At 45.2% G+C, this 18,169-nt stretch overlaps 2 protein-coding genes across 4 annotated transcripts in view; one reads left to right on the forward strand and one right to left on the reverse strand.

Moving 5' to 3' along the window:
- Positions 1-2,486: 2,486 nt before the first annotated feature.
- Positions 2,487-12,277, reverse strand: TSACC (TSSK6 activating cochaperone). 3 transcript variants are annotated; one of them, XM_030935980.1, is made up of 4 exons: positions 12,138-12,277; positions 10,675-10,731; positions 5,428-5,556; positions 2,487-2,703 (listed from the first exon to the last, which is right to left on the reverse strand). In XM_030935980.1, the coding sequence occupies exons 2-4, from the start codon at positions 10,706-10,708 to the stop codon at positions 2,564-2,566; spliced, it is 303 nt and encodes a 100-aa protein (XP_030791840.1). In that variant the 5' UTR covers positions 10,709-10,731; positions 12,138-12,277; the 3' UTR covers positions 2,487-2,563. The 3 variants fall into 3 exon arrangements, 2 of the variants coding, with proteins under 2 accessions (XP_030791840.1, XP_030791839.1); XM_030935979.1 differs by having other exon boundaries at positions 2,487-2,714; positions 12,138-12,244; XR_004058789.1 differs by lacking the exons at positions 2,487-2,703; positions 10,675-10,731 and having other exon boundaries at positions 12,138-12,250.
- A 50-nt stretch (positions 12,278-12,327) lies between these two features.
- CCT3 (chaperonin containing TCP1 subunit 3) overlaps positions 12,328-18,169 on the forward strand; it is a 28,196-nt gene continuing 22,354 nt past the window's right edge. Inside the window, exons 1-5 of the mRNA XM_010356426.1 lie at positions 12,328-12,589; positions 15,159-15,220; positions 16,128-16,178; positions 16,271-16,333; positions 17,723-17,819. Coding sequence (XP_010354728.1) covers positions 12,559-12,589; positions 15,159-15,220; positions 16,128-16,178; positions 16,271-16,333; positions 17,723-17,819 — 304 coding nt within the window. The 5' untranslated portion in view covers positions 12,328-12,558. The remainder of the gene's footprint in view (positions 12,590-15,158; positions 15,221-16,127; positions 16,179-16,270; positions 16,334-17,722; positions 17,820-18,169) is intronic.

Here is an 18,169-nt window from a genome sequence, read left to right on the forward strand (position 1 = left end):
GGATTACAGGCATGAGCCACCATGCCTGGCCAATTTGTGCCCGGTCAATGTGTATTCTTTTGTGTAAGACTCCTTTCACTCAATGTAATGTTTTTGAGATACTTTCATACTGTTGCATTTATGAGTCCTTTGTTCTATTTTATTGCTCAGTAGTGTTCAATTGCATGAATTTAAGTTTATTCTAACCTTTTTATCATTATGAAATGTCTCTGTGACAGTACAGTTTGTCTTAAAGTTTACTCTATATTCTCTGATATTAATATAGCCATTCCAGTATCCTCTGATTACCCTTGGCCTACTGTATCTTTTTCCATCCATTTGCTTTCACCTAAATGTTTTTATATTTAAAGTATGTCTCTAATCAGACTGACTCCTGAGGGGTTTTTTTTTTTTTTTTTTTCACAATTTTAGCAAGATTTGATAGCCTCTTTTTACCAAACAGGGTAAGATATTCTAGGCTTATCTTGTATTTTTTTTCCTGCCTGAGACCTGAAAACAGTCATTTCTTCAGGATCCTTCCTTCATTTCTTGAAAAAAGTGGTATTTAGAGACTATAATCTGTGTGCTAGGGGTATCATTGCTACCAAGTTAATCACTGTTTGAAGGCCTTTTCAGTGAGCATGACTTTTTGGCAGGGTCTAATTTTTTTTTTTTTTTTTTTTTTTTTTGAGACGGAGTCTCGCTGTGTCGCCCAGGCTGGAGTGCAGTGGCGCGATCTCGGCTCACTGCAAGCTCCGCCTCCCGGGTTCCCGCCATTCTCCCGCCTCAGCCTCCGAGTAGCTGGGACTACAGGCGCCCGCCACCGCGCCCGGCTAGTTTTTTGTATTTTTAGTAGAGACGGGGTTTCACCATGTTAGCCAGGAGGGTCTCGATCTCCTGACCAGGGTCTAATTTTTTTGCATGTGATGTCCAATTGTTCCAATACTATTTGTTGAAAAGACTATCCCTTCTCCTTTGGATTGTCTTTGCTCCTTTATCAAAGATCAGTTGTCTATATTTGTGTGAATTTTTTCAAGAGCTGTCTATTCTGTTCCATTGGTATATGCCTATTCTTCCATCAGGACCACACTGTCTTGATTAGTGTAGCTTTATATTAAGTCTTGAAGTTGGGTAGCATCAGTCCTTTCAACTTTCATTCTCCCTCCACATCAAAATGTTTTGCCCGTAGTGTTTCTACTATCTTATGTGTGTCTCATCGCAACCTGGAAGCTGACAATGGCTTTCCAGACTTTCTCTTTTTTTTTTTTTTTTTTTTTTTTTTGAGAGGGAGTCTCACTCTGTTGCCCAGGCTGGAGTGCAGTGGCACAATCTCAGTTCACTGCAGCCTCCACCTCCTGGGTTCAAGTGATTTTCCTGCCTTAGTCCTTAGCCCCCAGAGTAGCTGGGATTACAAGTGCGTGCCACTACGCTTGGATAATTTTTGTATTTTTTAGTAGAGACAGGGTTTCACCATGTTGGCCAGGCTTGTCTGTAACTCCTGACCTCAAGTGATCTGCCTGCCTCAGCCTCCCAAAGTGCTGGGAATACAAGTGTGAGCCACTGCACCCAGCCACTCTCCAGACTTTCTAAAAGCTGCCATCAGAATAATTCTGCAGGAAAAGCTGACTTGCCTCAGCTCCTTTACATTCTACTTCACACTCTATATTCTGGGGGAAAAAACTCTTCCCCTTATTTATGATGACTTATTCTCCTACTGATATGGTTTGGATATTTGTCCCCACCAAATCTCATATTGAAACGTAATCTCCAGTGTTAGAGGTGCGGCCTGGTGGGAGGTGTTTGGATCACAGGGATGGATCCCTCATGAATGTCTTAGCACCATCCCCTTGGTGATGAGTGAGTTCTTACTCTAAGTTCACATAAGATCTGCTTGGTTAAAAGTGTGTGGTACTTCTCTTTCTCCCTCACTCTCTTGCTCCCTCTCTTGCTATGTGACATGCTGCTTATCTTTGCCTGATGCAAAGCTCCCTGAGGCTCTCATCAGAAGCAGATGTGGCACACACAGCCCGTAGAACAAAACTATGAGCCAAAATGAATATATTTTCTCTACAAATCACCCAACTTTAGGTATTTATTTATAGCAATGCAAGAATGGACTAATATATCTACCTCTAGGTCTTTGTCCAGGCTTCCCAACTGATATGGACCTACCTGACTTCATCTGTCCATGCCACCCAACCCCTCCCTTCTTCAAGTGGCATCATAAAGCCACATTCTCCATCAAGATTCTAAAATTGGTCCAGTTGTATCCTAGTAACCTCCAATGTTATTTCTTAACCTCCATCCCCTTTCAGAACACCACTACATTTTGTAATGAATTGTCTGCCTCATTAGACAGTAATTCCCCCAAACTCCTTTGTACAATGCTTTGACCTCAATGAGCACTTATTATGAACCTGTGAACAAATTAACCATATGTAGAATACATATACCCAGATTCCAACAAGGGTTTACTGGGAAGACAGAGGAAAAAAAAACACAGTAACTTTGTTCCACAGTTCATTTACTGAATGGGGGCAGGTGATTTAACAATGGATTAGGAGATAAGGCTGGGAGAGAAGAGTTATTGCTTCCCCTCCCAGGAGCCAGTTGTGTCACGGATGCCTGTAAATGTTCCAAAATAGCCATCTGTTGTTGGGCGAGCTGGGTCTGAAGCTGGAGGTTGGCATACATACATTCCAGGAGTCCTAGGCATTCCTTGGGCTTGTGATCAACTCCAGAAGGAAAAGCAATGGAGGTGCAAGGAAACAAAGGAGAGAGATTTGGTAATTGTACTGAGGTTGGAAGGACCGTAATAAAATGACCTCTCCAATCTTTCCAGGCACAACCCAACCCAGACATACCTTTGCCCAGCTGTCACCTCCCAGTGAGGCATACCTGACTATCCTATTTTAATTTGAAATCAATCATTGGAACTTATTACCCCTCTCCCTTGTTTTAGTTTTCCCATAATATTTATGGTCATATTGCATATTTTATAATTACTTAATTTTTTTTTTTTTTTTTTTTTTTTTTTTTTTTTTTTTGAGACGGAGTCTCGCTCTGTCGCCCAGGCTGGAGTGCAGTGGCCGGATCTCAGCTCACTGCAAGCTCCGCCTCCCGGGTTCACGCCATTCTCCTGCCTCAGCCTCCCGAGTAGCTGGGACTACAGGCGCCCGCCAGGTCGCCCGGCTAGTTTTTTGTATTTTTAGTAGAGACGGGGTTTCACCGTGTGAGCCAGGATGGTCTTGATCTCCTGACCTCGTGATCCGCCCGTCTCGGCCTCCCAAAGTGCTGGGATTACAGGCTTGAGCCACCGCGCCCGGCCTAATTACTTAATTTTTGTCTAAGTTCCCCTTCTAGAATGTAAGCTCCAGGAAGGCAAGGATTTTTATCTGATTTATTCACTACTTTAACCCAGCACCCAGAAAAATGCCCGGCGTATAACAAATATTTGATAAGTGAATGAAATGGTCTGGGAGGGAGGCCTAACTTCCCTAGAGCTCATGGGATACCTCAGCCTCCTCTGTTACCTGACATAGTGTCTCACTGACCTGAAGTTCCCTAACTTCAACCATTCTTGCTGCATCGGTCCATTCTTTTTTTTTTTTTTTTTTTTTTTTGGAGACGGAGTTTCACTTGTCACCCAGGTTGGAGTACAATGGTACGATCTCGGCTCACTGCAACCTCCACCTCCTGGGTTCAAGCAATTCTCCTGCCTCAACTTTCTGAGTAGCTGGGATTACAGGCATGTGCCACCATGTCCACCTAATTTTTGTATCATTAGTAAAGATGAGGTTTCACCATGTTGCGCAGGCTGGTTTTGAACTCCTGACCTCAGGTGATCTGCCCGCCCTGGCCTTCCCAAGTCTTGGTATTACAAGCGTGAGCCACTGCACCTGGCCAGTCCATTCTTTTTCTAATATTTTTCTTTTTCTTTTATTATTTTTTTTTCAGTGGAGCCTTGCTCTGTCTCCCAGGCTGTAGTGCAGCAGTACAATCCCAGCTCACTGCAACCTCCACCTCCCGGTTCAAGCAATTCTCCTGCCTCAGTCTCCCAAGTAGCTGGGATTACAGGCAGGTGCCACCATGCCCAGCTAATTTTTGTATTTTTAGTAGAGACAGGGTTTCACCATGTTGGCCAGGCTGGTCTCAAACTCCTGACCTCAGGTGATCTGCCCACCTCGGCCTCCCAAAGTGCTGGGATTACAGGCAAGAGCCACCATGCCCCGCCAGTCCATTCTTTTTTTTTTTTCTGAGATGGAGTTTCACTCTTGTTGCCCAGGCTGGAGTGCAATGGCCCAGTCTTGGCTCACTGCAACCTCCGCCTCCCGGGTTGAAGCGATTCTCCTGCCTCAGCCTCCTGAGTAACTGAGATTTCAGGCATCTGCCACCACACCTGGCTAATTTTTGTATTTTTAGTAGAGATGAGGTTTCACCATGTCGGTCAGGCTGGTCTCGAACTCCTGACCTCAGGCAATCCGCCTGCCTCGGCCTCCCAAAGTGCTGGGATTACAGGCGTGAGCCATTGTGCCCAGCTACTTTTTCTACTATTTTAAACTACACTATACACAGCCAGTTAACTTTGGTAATTATATTATCTGCTGTTTGTATTTTTATCAGTCTTGACTTCTTTGTTGGACTCTGAGATCCTCAAAAACAGGGGTTATGACTGTCTAGTTAGTGCCCTGTTTGGTTCCCCATAGCTATGCCAAATACCCACTGACCTCCCCAGGGGAAGATGAATGATGAAAATTCAAAGAACCTGAGACCGAGCTAATAGTTTCCTTCTCTGGCCACCGTCTTTTAAAATTTTACCTTCCCAAGTGAACAGGGGTAAACCTGGCCAACTTTTAACTAAAATTACCAATAAGCAATGAGAGGTTCACTTCACTCCTGCCTAGTCTATCAAAGGTGCTAACAAGCAAGGAAACAATACAAGTTGTTAGAACTGGGATGATAATGAAATCAATGAAACTAAATAATCAACAAGCTACCATGGAAAAATCTATAGATGCCTAACATAGATTTGGCTCTTGATCAATAGGTGACAGCTCAAGCCACCTCCTCCATGCAACCTCCCCCTGCTGAGTCCATTAGAAAACCCTCCCTGGCCGGGCGCCGTGGCTCAAGCCTGTAATCCCAGCACTTTGGGAGGCCGAGACGGGCGGATCACGAGGTCAGGAGATCGAGACCATCCTGGCTAACATGGTGAAACCCCGTCTCTACTAAAAAATACAAAAAAAAACTAGCCGGGTGAGGTGGCGGGCGCCTGTAGTCCCAGCTACTCGGGAGGCTGAGGCAGGAGAATGGCGTAAACCCAGGAGGCGGAGCTTGCAGTGAGCTGAGATCCAGCCACTGCGCTCCAGCCTGGGCGACAGAGCGAGACTCCGTCTCAACAAAAAAAGAAAAAGAAAAAGAAAAAGAAAACCCTCCCTACATACTTACCCGAGGGCAGCTTTGTTGTCTGGATGTTCAGAAAAGTGGCTGGTGGGGAACTTGCTTGAAGATTAATATAGCTGGGGGAGGGTTTTGCTCTACAAAGAGGCACAGCATTAGCTTCCTCTTTGGCTGGAACTAAATCAGAGGTAACTAAATCAGAGCTCATTCCAACAAGGGACAGCCATTCTAATTAGATCCCTGCACCTGGTCCATGAAAGCAGGTGCCCAGGCCCTGCTTTGAATATGTTACATATCAGAAAGACACATAAGACAAAAAGGAAATCATAATAGGATTAAGAGAAACCAAGCAGGAGTGGGATAAGCTAAAATCTAATTTGTTTACAAGTTCTTACTGATACACACTACATGCTTGTGACTGTACTAAATCCTAGCGAGTACATGAGATATGTTAAGACGTGGTTTCTTAGATGCTTCTTATCTAGTTAGGAAGACAAATCGCAGGTGAAACAGTGATCTAACAAGACGAGGACATAAACAATGAGTCTGATAGTCTGGGGTGAAAATAAAAGCCTTTTATCTGTTAGTTATACTATGTGATTACATGTAAAAGTGAATGTTTTTAAAAGGGAGAAGAGATCAATATGAGTAGTGAGAGAACTCTACCTGCCTTCTGGTAGAGGGTATTCACTAAATCTTAAAAACTTGAGAAGTGGCTGGGCACGGTGGCTCACGCTTGTAATCCCAGCACTTTGGGAGGCCGAGGCGGGCAGATCACCTGAGGTCAGGAGTTCAAAAAGTAGCCTGACCAACATGGTAAAACTCCATCTCTCCTAAAAATACAAAATTAGCCAGGCGTGGTGGTGGGTGCCTATAATCCCAGCTACTTGGGAGGCTGAGGCAGGAGAATTGCTTGAACCCGGGAGGGAGAGATTGCAGCGAGCCAAGACGCCACTGCACTCCAGCCTGGGCAACAAGAGTGAAATTCCTTCTCAAAAAAAAAACAAAACAACAACAACAAAAAGCTTGAGAAGCCAGGCTATACTGGTAAGACCACAATCAAGCCCCTCTCCCTAACAAGGATTGGCCTGTGACCCAATACAGGCCAATCATGGTATTCCCATCCCCCTTGGCAACTGTGACTGAGCCAAGGGAGTAGGCACATGAGGTAAGTTGGGCCAGAGTCATTCCTTGGGATCAATATATGGATTTCGAGTCTAAGAAATTTACTTTCGGCTGGGCGCGGTGGCTCAAGCCTGTAATTCCAGCACTTTGGGAGGCCGAAACGGGCGGATCATGAGGTCAGGAGATCGAGACCACCCTGGCTAACACGGTGAAACCCCGTTTCTACTAAAAACTACAAAAAGCTAGCCGGGCGAGGTGGCGGGCGCCTGTAGTGCCAGCTACTCGGGAGGCTGAGGCAGGAGAATGGCGTAAACCCGGGAGGCGGAGCTTGCAGTGAGCTGAGATCCGGCCACTGCACTCCAGCCTGGGCAACAGAGCGAGACTCCGTCTCAAAAAAAAAAAAAAGAAAGAAAGAAAGAAAGAAATTTACTTTCTTCTGATCTCCTATTCTGAGAAAATGTATGGTTGGGCCCAGTGAAAGCTATTTGGCTAGTACACCATGAGAAGTGGATAAAAGCAAGAGATCAGAGACAAGAAAAAGCATAGGATACACAGACACCAAGAGGCACTGAATCCCCAGTTTCAGTCCCTGAGGCCCTGGTTTTTGCCACTCTTCTTCCCATTATTCTGTGAGCTACTTCAGCATCTCTCCCAACTGCACAACCCCTGAATTGCCTTTTTGACTTAAAGAAGTTTGAGTAAAACTCAACTCTCATATTAACATAATCACATCTGGACATACTGAATCTGAGGTGAGAGTAGGAAATCCCAATAGAAGTGTCTAGAAAAACAGCCAGAGAGCTGGCACCGGAGCTCAAGTGAAAGGTCAAACTGCCATGCCAGCCCCAAAAAGAGGATAAAGAAGCTGCAAAAATACATTAGCTCTCCAAGCTAAAAAACAGAGAGACAAAAACTGAACCTTCGAGGAACTCCTCCACAAGAGTCTAAAAGATGAAAAGGAAGTGGCAAAGTAGACAAGGGCAATGGATGGAAAGTCAGACAGCTGGAACTAGGTAAGAGTTAAAAAGGCAAGACAGTAAGGAGACAATAATTCACTGTTATAATGAAATCAAGAAGGACGGAAAAACAATTCATTTTCATTCACACACATAAGAGACAGCTAAGTGCCTGCTATGCGTCAGTCACTGTGGATACCACAGTTTGCTAAACAGAAGTGGTCACTACTCTGCTGGAACTGACAGTCTTGCTGTGCAGACAGTCATTAGGTGATCAAGCACACACACCATTACACTTCAGTAAGTGCTATGAAAGCAACTGACCTAGTCTGTAGAGCTGAAAAACATGTCCTGAGGAAGTGGTATCTCAGCTGGGATCTGAAGGATAAAGAAGGACCTCTTCATAAAAAACAAGCCTGGTAGCAGAAGTGTGAAAAGTAGGTTGTATGAAGAAAGATGTCTTATTCTTGTTCTTTACTCAGAGGGCAACAGAAGGAATGGCCTGGTAAGAGGAAGAAGTGCTTATATGTGCGTGCCAGGGTGAGATGCTTTCTGTCTGGAAGGTCACTGAGCCTATGAAAACTGAAATCTGTTCTCTGTCAGTCACTCTTGGTGAGGAAAATATGTTTTATTGGTTTTGGTATTTTTCTTTTGCACTGGGTTACTGGGTTTGTGGATCTTCCAAGCTCTACTGGTAGGTCATCCATCTTCTTTTCCCTCCTGCTCCAGAGTCATCAGCTCATTTGACAGTTTGTGCAGAATGTGGTAAGGAGACAGAAGCTGAAACTTAGGTCTCAAGATTCTTCTCAATAATGTGTTAATTTCCATGTAAAATATGTTAATTCCCATGCAAATGCACTTCAAAATAATTTGAGTCCTTCCTAGACATATGAGAATGCATTTTGGTTTTTTTGGAGACGGAGTCTTGCTCTGTCGCCCAGGGTGGAGTGCAGTGGTGTGATCTCGGCTCACTGCAAGCTCTGCCTCCCAGGTTCATGCCATTCTCCTACCTCAGCCTCCCAAGTAGCTGGGACTACAGGTGCCCGCCACAACGCCCGGCTAATTTTTTGTATTTTTAGTAGAAACGGGGTTTCACCATGTTAGCCAGGATGGTCTCAATCTCCTGACCTCGTGATCCGCCCGCCTCAGCCTTCCAAAGTGCTGGGATTACAGGCGAGAGCCACCGTGCCCAGCCGAGAATGCATTTTATACTGGGTTATAAGGTTTGAAGAATGCTTTACATATTTTTACACAAGGTGGCATGAGAAATTAAAAATTGTTTTTAATTTTAAAAAGAGAGACTGCTTTACATACACTCTATACTAAAGGAGTTGTATTTCTGACAACATATGACAGAGGATGAGGGTGGAGAGGCCAAAGGAGGCAGAACAGAGGATATGATAATAAAAGGTGCTTTACATACATTCTCTTACGTGTTTCTCACAATGACCCTTAAAGTAGAGTCATTGTGGATACCACAGTCTGCTAAACAGATGTGGTCACTACTCTCCTGGAACTGATAGTCTTGCAGTGTAGACAGTCATTAGGTGATCAAGCACACACACTATTACATTTCAGTAAGTGCTATGAGAGTCTTGTGGAACTGGGGAACATGACCTGAGGAATGCAGATAAAGTAGGTAGCTTTACCTACATTTTACTTGAGGAAACTTAAGTCAGGAAATTTGCTCAAGATTCCACAGTTAATATGTGTGAATGAATAATGTTTTTTTAGTTAGGCCTAGCTTTATACCCTTAGCCCATCCCTTAGTAGCAGTAAATTTAAATGTTTCAATCGGTTGTGGGGTTAACAGTATTTTCTAGTAGAATTGTGAGCATTAAATAAGTTGTAAACTGGCTGGGCGCGATGGCTCACGTCTGTAATCCCAGGACTTTGGGAGGCCAAAGTGGGTGAATCACCTGAGGCCAGGAGTTCAAGACCTGGCATAACCCCATCTGTACTAAAAATACAAAAATTAGCCAGGCGTGGCAGCATACACCTGTAATCCCAGCTACTTGGGTGGCTGAGGCACAAGAATCACTTGAATCTAGGAGGCAGAGGTTGCAGTGATCCTAAGTAGGTAAACTGCTTAAGAGGGTCTGGCAAGGCTGGGTGCGGTGGCTCAAGCCTGTAATCCCAGCACTTTGGGAGGCCGAGACGGGCGGATCACGAGGTCAGGAGATCGAGACCATCATGGCTAACATGGTGAAACCCCGTCTCTATTAAAAAAAAAAAAAATACAAAAAAAACTAGCCGGGCGAGGTGGCGGGCGCCTGTAGTCCCAGCTACTCGGGAGGCTGAGGCAGGAGAATGGCGTGAACCCGGGAAGCGGAGCTGGCAGTGAGCTGAGATCCGGCCACTGCACTCCAGCCTGGGCAACAGAGCGAGACTCTGTCTCAAAAAAAAACAAAAACAAAAACAAAAAAAAGAGGGTCTGGCAAATAGCAGCTGGAATTAAATCTGGTCCTGTAGACTCCAAAGTCATGCTCTTTACCACTGCACTACATACTCTGTGAAAAGAGCTAGTTAATTTATGTCCAAGCTGGGGCCGGGCGCAGTGGCTCATGCCTGTAATCCCAGCACTTTGGGAGGCCAAGGCAGGCAGATCACCTGAGGTCGGGAGTTGGAAACCAGCCTGACCAACATGGAGAAACCCCATCTCTACTAAAAATACAAAATTAGCTGGGCGTGGGGGCACATGCCTGTAATCCCAGCTACTCGGGAGGCTGAGGCAGGAGAATTGCTTGAACCCGGGAGGCGGAGGTTGCAGTGAGCCAAGATCATGCCACTGCACTCCAGCCTGGGCAACACGAGCAAAACTCCGTATTAAAAAAAAAAAAAAATTATGTCCAAGCTATGGAATAGTAGGTCTTTCAGATAATGTATTCCACCTATAGTTAAGTGGATAGGCTCTGGAGTCAGAAGGCCTCAGGCATTTCCCTGGCCACCAATGGAATTGTCCTACTACAACTCAGTATCTGTTCACTCTAGCTAACACCATGTCTTCTAAGATCCTGTACACAGTCTTGTTCTAAGTAGTAAGAGGAGATACAAAGGAAGAATAATAAATTCATTTAACAAATAATTACTGAGCATCTACTATTTAACAGATCCAGTTCTAGGTTCTGGGAATACAGCAATGCTCCCATTTAATGGGGAATGCAAAGGAGGTCTTGCTTTTTAAGGGAGGGGAAGCAGGGCCTCCAACACACACCTTTTCTGTTAGGATGACTAGTGTGCTGCTCCATCTGAACACCAACAGGTGTGGTGCCTGGGAAAGAATCATAGCATCAGATGATCAACAATCCATGCTAGTATTTTCACTATGACAATTTCCTAAGTTATCTCCAGCAGATCTCAGGCTGTTCCAGTCTGCGGAGGAAAAAGTAGGAAACTCTATTTCATGGCCAAACGCGTGACTGTTCTTTGCTAGTTTGGAAAACAGCTATTTCTATAACAGTGCTTCCTTTTTTTTCTGGACAAAATAGTAATTTAACCAAAGCCAAACCTTAAACCTCTCTGATGAACGCGCAATTACTTTCCGTGTTCTCACCATGTTTAATTTCCACGGTATGATGAGTCCTTCTCCTATCCCGAATGGTAATTTTAAAACTCTGGCTCCCCATCATCTCTAACTAAGACTGAGGACAGCAGGAGAGGGATGGATGTGGGGAAATAAAATCTCAAAGCACCACAGGGAATACTTCTCTTTTTTTTTTTTTTTTTTGAGACGGAGTCTTGCTCTGCCACCAAGGCTGGAGTGCAGTGGCCGGCTCTCAGCTCACTGCAAGCTCCGCCTCCCGGGTTCACGCCATTCTCCTGTCTCAGCCTCCCGAGTAGTTGGGACTACAGGCGCCCGCCTCGTCGCCCGGCTAGTTTTTTGTATTTTTTAGTAGAGACGGGGTTTCACCGTGTTAGCCAGGATGGTCTCGATCTCCTGACCTCGTGATCCGCCCGTCTCGGCCTCCCAAAGTGCTGGGATTACAGGCTTGAGCCACCGCGCCCGGCCTACTTCTCTTTTTTTTGAGATGAAGTCTCACTCTGTCGCCAGGCTAAAGTGCAGTGCCGCGATCTAGGCTCACTGCAACCTCCATGGTTCAAGCGATTCTCCTGCCTCAGCCCCCCGAGTAGCTGGGATTACAGGCGCGCGCCACCACGCCCGGCTAATTTTTGTATTTTTATTAGCAGTCGGAGTTTCACCATATCGGCCACGCTGGTCTCGAACTCCTGACCTCAGGTGACCCACCCGCCTCGGCCTCCCAAAGTGCTGGGATTACAGGCGTGAGCCACAGCGCCCGGCGGAAATATTTGGAAAAATATTTTAGATAGGATAACTTAAGGAAACGTAAGCCATCACCCTCCGGTACTGCTCATAGCCTCACTGAAAGCATTTCCTAAGAAGGGAAAAGTCCACATACAGCCATTAGTCCAGATGCGATAAACCACAACTCCCAGTGTGCCCGGAGAAAGGCTGCCCAGTACGGCACTGTAAGACTACAACTCCCACTTCACCCAGGGCCAAGTCGGCCAGGTCTTCCCCCATCTGCTGGCGGGAGTCCCGCCTCTCTAGTCCACCTATTGCTAAGGCTAGAACAAAACAGTGGAAACTGTCAAGCCTTTCTTAGCCTTCACGGTCGGATAGGAGCCGAGTCGCGATACACAGTTTAACGACCTCACCTGGGGTGTTAACCGAAAGCCGCAACGCCAGCACCCAACCCTACAACTGACACACATGCGTAGTGGTGTGCCGGCCAACTGCCAGAGCCTTGGCGCCTGCGCCGACGTTCGCGCTGCACGCGGCCGGGAGCGGCCACCCTATTGCGCAAGCGCCTGTGCCCTCCCAGTGCCTTCATCGTGCTCTCTCTGCCTAACTTGTCTGGTCGTTCTTGCGTAGAGGGCGGGACTCAGGATGTCAATTGGTCGATTTTTGTGCCGATCAATGAGATGGGTGCGGTGATTGGTGACTACCTTGAGAGTAGCGGGTTGAGGTGTAAGCCCTGAGGAGGCAGCGTTTTCTGGGTTTCTGTCTGGTTCTCTCTCTCCAGAAGATTCTGCCGGTTCCCCCAGCTCTGGGTACCCGGCTCTGCATCGCGCCGCCATGATGGGCCATCGTCCCGTACTTGTGCTCAGTGAGTTCTGGGGATGCCAGGAAAGGGACCCCCTTTTCACCCTTCTCTGTCCATGGTTTTCTGTGTTGCCTCAGCTCCGTCCCGCCCTGACCCGGCCCTTGAGCCTTCCAGTCATCATCTTCATTTTGGAAGCCCGGTGTCCCGCTTTCCTTTCTTCCCTTAACCTGTTTGCTTCTCTTCACAAACTCAAACTGACCTTTTTCTCGCCGAGCCTCTTTTCTTGACGTGTGCTCCTCTTGGGAAGCTCTTTCCCACTCCGCGTTCTGTCCCTCAGTCCCCACGCTTCCCCCGCCGCTGCACCCTTTCTAGCCTGATTGTCGCTGTATAGCTGCATGAATAATGCTTTTTGTTTTTCAGTTAGGTCTAGCTTTATATCCTTGGCCCATCCCTTAGTAGCGGTCATTTAAATGTTTCAATCTGTATTACGGAGTTAATAGTATTTCCTAGTAGAATTGTGAGAATTAAATGAGATAAGTGGGCAGACTGCTTGAAGAGGGTCTGGTGAATAGATAATATCCTTGGTCACTTTACGTTACATTTATTTTCAGTAAAAGTCGCTTGAACAGCAACCCTGTTCCTGAAGTAACCGTACTTGCTTCACTGATCATAGATTGTAATCGTTCCCTCCGTGTCCCCGGCGTTGTAATCTTTCCCACTCACCAGTTGGGTTTTCCTAGATTTCTCGACTGGTCATCTTTTCCCTTTGGAAGATCCCTTATTTTTTTTTTCTTTCTATTTTTTGCGGCAGAGTCTCGCTCTGTCACCCAGGCTGGGGTGCAGTGGCGCGATCTCTGTTCACTGCATCCTCTGTCTCCCAGGTTCAAGCATTTCTCCTGCCTCAGCCTCCCGAGTAGCTGCGAGTACAGGCGCACGCCACCACGCCAGACTAATTTTTGTGTTTTTGGTAGAACTGGAGTTTCACCATGTTGGCCAGGCTGGTCTCCAACTCCTGAGCTCAGGTGATCCGCCCATCTCAGCCTCCCAAAGTGCTGGGATTACAGGCGTGAGCCACCTCGCCTGGTCCCTTATTTTTTCTAATGAGCACCACCTCCCTTGTCTTCCTTTGATATGTTTCCATTCTGTGTGTAACTTCTGTACCTCATCTGCAGAGCCTGACTAGCCATCTCCCCTCCCTTACTGTCTTCTGTATACTGAATGCTTTTCAGAGTTTTTATTCATTATCTCTGTACCTGGGAAATAACTTTTAAGGAAAAAAATAAAATAAAACTTAACGCTATTTTGAAAAAAAAAAAAAAAAAAAAAAAGGTTGGGCGCAGTGGCTCACGCCTGTAATCCCAGCACTTTCGGAGGCCGAGGCGGGCGGATCATAAGGTCAGGAGATGAGACCATCTTGGCTAACTCAGTGAAACCCCGTCTCTACTAAAAATACAAAAAATTAGCCGGGCGTAGTGGCGGGCGCCTGTAGTCCCAGCTACTCGGAGGCTGAGGCAGGAGAATGGCTTGAACCCGGGAGGCGGAGCTTGCAGTGAGCCGAGATCCCGCCACTGCACTCCAGCCTGGGCGACAGAGACTCCATCTCAAAAACAAACAAACAAACAAAAAACCTTCTTTCTGATGGATTGTAGGTCCATGAGGGTTTTTGGTTACAGCTCCCTGAGATAGATGTAAATCCTAAGCATTGTGGGTGTTTTGGTTTGATGGGACTGGATTGAAAGATTTACAGACTTAAATTGTAAGGGAATGTAATTTAGAGAGAGGAAGGAAATAAACATTATGTTGGTTTGGTTGTAACCACTGGCTTGTCTCCACTGGGATGACCTGGGGGTGAGTGGTGTATTTGCAAAGCTCCTTTCAGATCTGCATTAATCTCTGGCATTAGTTGGCTGTGACCAATTAGGCTCCCAGTTAAAGTTTGTAGTTAGTTCTTAGTGGTGGTAAATGGGTTACTGATGCCTTCTTATTACATCCAGTTATGAGGTGACTATATAATTTATCTTGCATACTGTTGAGTGTGTTCTAAACAGTATGCTGTGGGGGCACTATCACTAATTATGTTGGACCTGTTGGAGTATGATCCGCCTATCCAAGCAGAAAATGTGAATCCCCAAACTCTTTCCCTGCTTACATAAAGCAATGAATGGTCATTTCTTAGGGTCACCAGCCCTTTGAGAATCTGATAATAGCTATGGATCCTCTTTCCAGGGGGGAAAAAAATTGCAGTATCTCTCATTTTCTCACATAATCTCAGGGAGTTCACTATCCCATTAAGGCCCATTCATGGATCTCAGGTTATGAATCCCTGCTGTAAATATATGAATATCTGGTTAGAAGGTAAGTATTAACCAGGATTTCAAAGTTATTTCTTAATATATCAAGGGTTGAAATACAGAAGGAGGTAAATAGCCATAGGGACATATGTTTACAAGTTTTTGAGATATGGTTGACATGTAATAAACTGCACTTATTTAAAGTGTAGAGTTTGATAAGCTTTGCTCTGTGGATACACCATGAAACCTGCATTCTTATTTTTCAAAGACTAGGAAATAAATAGCTTGTGTACGATGGGGCAGTCCTGGGCTGTTGACTGTTGTGTTTTTATCTATTTTAGGCCAGAACACAAAGCGTGAATCTGGAAGAAAAGTTCAATCTGGAAACATCAATGCTGCCAAGGTCACAAATCTTTTAAGTGTTTATGGTAGTTTGCCTCCAGCTATCTTCCCTGGTATTTGGTCATAGCCGTGTGTCCTGAACATCTAGACTTTATAGAGTGAGCAAATAGAGGAAAAGTTGACCTCTTCTTTCAGAACATTTTCCTGATGATGGTAGGGGAAAGGAAGCCCTCCCCTTCTGAGTTAGGACTGATAATCTTCTCATATTGTGCATTATTCTGTTGCTGTGTATTGTTTTATAGTATTCTATTTGTGTTTGTCTCCCATACTAAACTGAGTTACTTGAACAGAAGTACTTTATTAATTCCCTTTTGTATTCCTAGTGCCCACCGTAGATCTTGAATAGATATTTGGTAAATGTCTTTTGAATGAAATAGTGAAGTAGCCTTATATCTGATTTAGGATGATGTAGAGGCCACTGTCATGGAAAGAAATACTAAGACGTGGACTTCTAGTAATTAGGACTGCTGGGAAACAGAAGCTCTGGGAGCCATTTCCCCCTTACTCTTGTGAAAAGTCATTTCTGTATCCATCCTGAAAGCATTCCCAAGGGGAGAAAAACAACAGAGCTAGCCACATGCTATATCTAAAGTGGCATGCTGTGTCTGAAGTGATTGCTAACCATGCTTTAGGGGTATCATTAAAAACACTGACTCTGGCTGGGCGCAGTGGCTCATGCCTGTAATCCTAACACTTTGGGAGGCCGAAGTGGGTGGATCACTTGGGCCCAGGAGTTTGAGACCAGCCTGAAAAACATAGTGAGACCCCGTATCTAAAAATAAAATGAAATTAAAATAAAATAAAACACTGGCTCTGTGGGTTGTTTATGTCCCTTTCCCCTATTACTCCAACATTCTCACACTGTCCTCTGATTTGTGCTTGCATGTTTTATGTTCCCTTTCCATTAGACTATTGCAGATATCATCCGCACATGTTTGGGACCCAAGTCCATGATGAAGGTAGGCTTATCTCTTCCTAAAACTCTTAGACTACAATTTTTTTCTTCCTGTTATCTAGGACACTTTAAATATACCTTTTGCTTTCATCTTAGATGCTTTTGGACCCAATGGGAGGCATTGTGATGACCAACGATGGCAATGCCATTCTTCGAGAGGTGTGTTCTGTTTCTGTTTTTTTCTTTTTTTCTTTCTGACAGTTCTATGAACATAAGGGACCTATTAAGATACAGGCTCTGATTAGTTTTTTTAGGGCTGCTATAACAGATTACCAGAAACTGGTTGGCTTCAACAACATTTTTATTAACAACAAATTTATTATCCTATAGAATGAAGCTAGAAGTCTGAAATAAAAGCGTCAGCAGGGCCATGCTCCTTCTGAAGTCTCGGGAAGATCCCCACTTTTCTTCTTTTTTTTTTTTTTTGAGACGGAGTCTTGCTCTGTCGCCCAGGTTGGAGTGCAGTGGCCGGATCTCAGCTCACTGCAAGCTCCGCCTCCCGGGTTCACGCCATTCTCCTGCCTCAGCCTCCCAAGTAGCTGGGACTACAGGCGCCGCCACCTCGCCCGGCTAGTTTTTGTATTTTTTAGTAGAGACGGGGTTTCACCGTGTTCACCAGGATGGTCTCGAACTCCTGACCTCGTGATCCGCCCGTCTCGGCCTCCCAAAGTGCTGGGATTACAGGCTTGAGCCACCGCGCCCGGCCCCCACTTTTCTTCTTGCTTCTGATGGTTGCTGGCTTTCCTTGGCATGAACTTGGTCTGCCTCAGTCTTCATATTATTCCCCTTGTGTGTCTCTTACACAAGGACACTGGTGATTGGACTTGGAGCCCGCCCTAATTCAGAATGACCGTATCTAACTTGGTTACATCTGCAAAAACCCTATTTTAAAATAAAGTAAAATTCACAAGTTCTGGGAGTTATGACTTCAACATATCTTTTTTTTTTTTCTTTTTTGAGATGGAGTCTCTTGCCACCCAGGCTGGAGTGCAGTGGTGTGATCTCGGCTCACTGCAACCTCCGCCTCATGGGTTCAAGCAATTCTCCTGCCTCAGCCTCCTGAGTAGCTGGAATTACAGACACGCGCCACCACCCCCGGCTAATTTTTATACTTTTAGTAGAGAAAGGGTTTCGCCACGTTGGCCAGGTGGTCTCGAACTCCTGACCTCAGGTGATCCACCTGTATCCACCTCCCAAAGTGCTGGGATTACAGGTGTGAGCCACTGTGCCCAGCTGGCTTCAATGTATCTTATTGAAGAACACAATTCAACCACAGTGGTGCCTCCAGTAGATAAGCTAAAAGATATCGGTCTGCCCTCTGGAAGCTTTAATAGTTGAGTTCATGGAATACATTTTTTCCCAAAAAGAATTTGGAAAGTGGTTTACTTAAGCTATTTGGGGGTGTCATTTTTAATCTTTCAAGATATGGTAAAACATTAAAGGAAAAGTAAGTACGTATAGAAGCAAGAAGCCCAAGAGTTAGGGCCAAGCTTCATGAGTTAAGAAGTCTTCGAATAGTGTGAATTCATTAGTGATCTACCTTTTTAGATTCAAGTCCAGCATCCAGCAGCCAAGTCCATGATTGAAATTAGCCGGACCCAGGATGAAGAAGTTGGAGATGGGACCACATCAGTAATTATTCTTGGTAAGAGGAGAATAAGAGATTGATAAGAAAAATTAGAAATAACACCCGCGTATTTTAAGAAGGAAATTATGTTACCAATCCACTAATTACAAATATTTAAACAACTTATTGGTTATTTTCTATGTATTCTCTCCAGTTGAGTATAAAACATTTATATGAATAGGGTGAGCCATGCAAATCTGGCTGATAAAGTAGTAGTTAATTCTCTTTATTCACCATAAGTTATAATTTTTTTTTTTGAGACAGAGTCTCAGTCTGTCACCAGGCTGGAGTGTGGTGGCAAGATCTTGGCTCACTGCAACTTCCGCCTCCCGGGTTCAAGTGATTCTCCTGCCTCAGCCTCCCAAGTA

Source organism: Rhinopithecus roxellana, chromosome 8 (assembly GCF_007565055.1).
Source record: "Rhinopithecus roxellana isolate Shanxi Qingling chromosome 8, ASM756505v1, whole genome shotgun sequence".
Classification (NCBI taxonomy): domain Eukaryota; kingdom Metazoa; phylum Chordata; class Mammalia; order Primates; family Cercopithecidae; genus Rhinopithecus; species Rhinopithecus roxellana.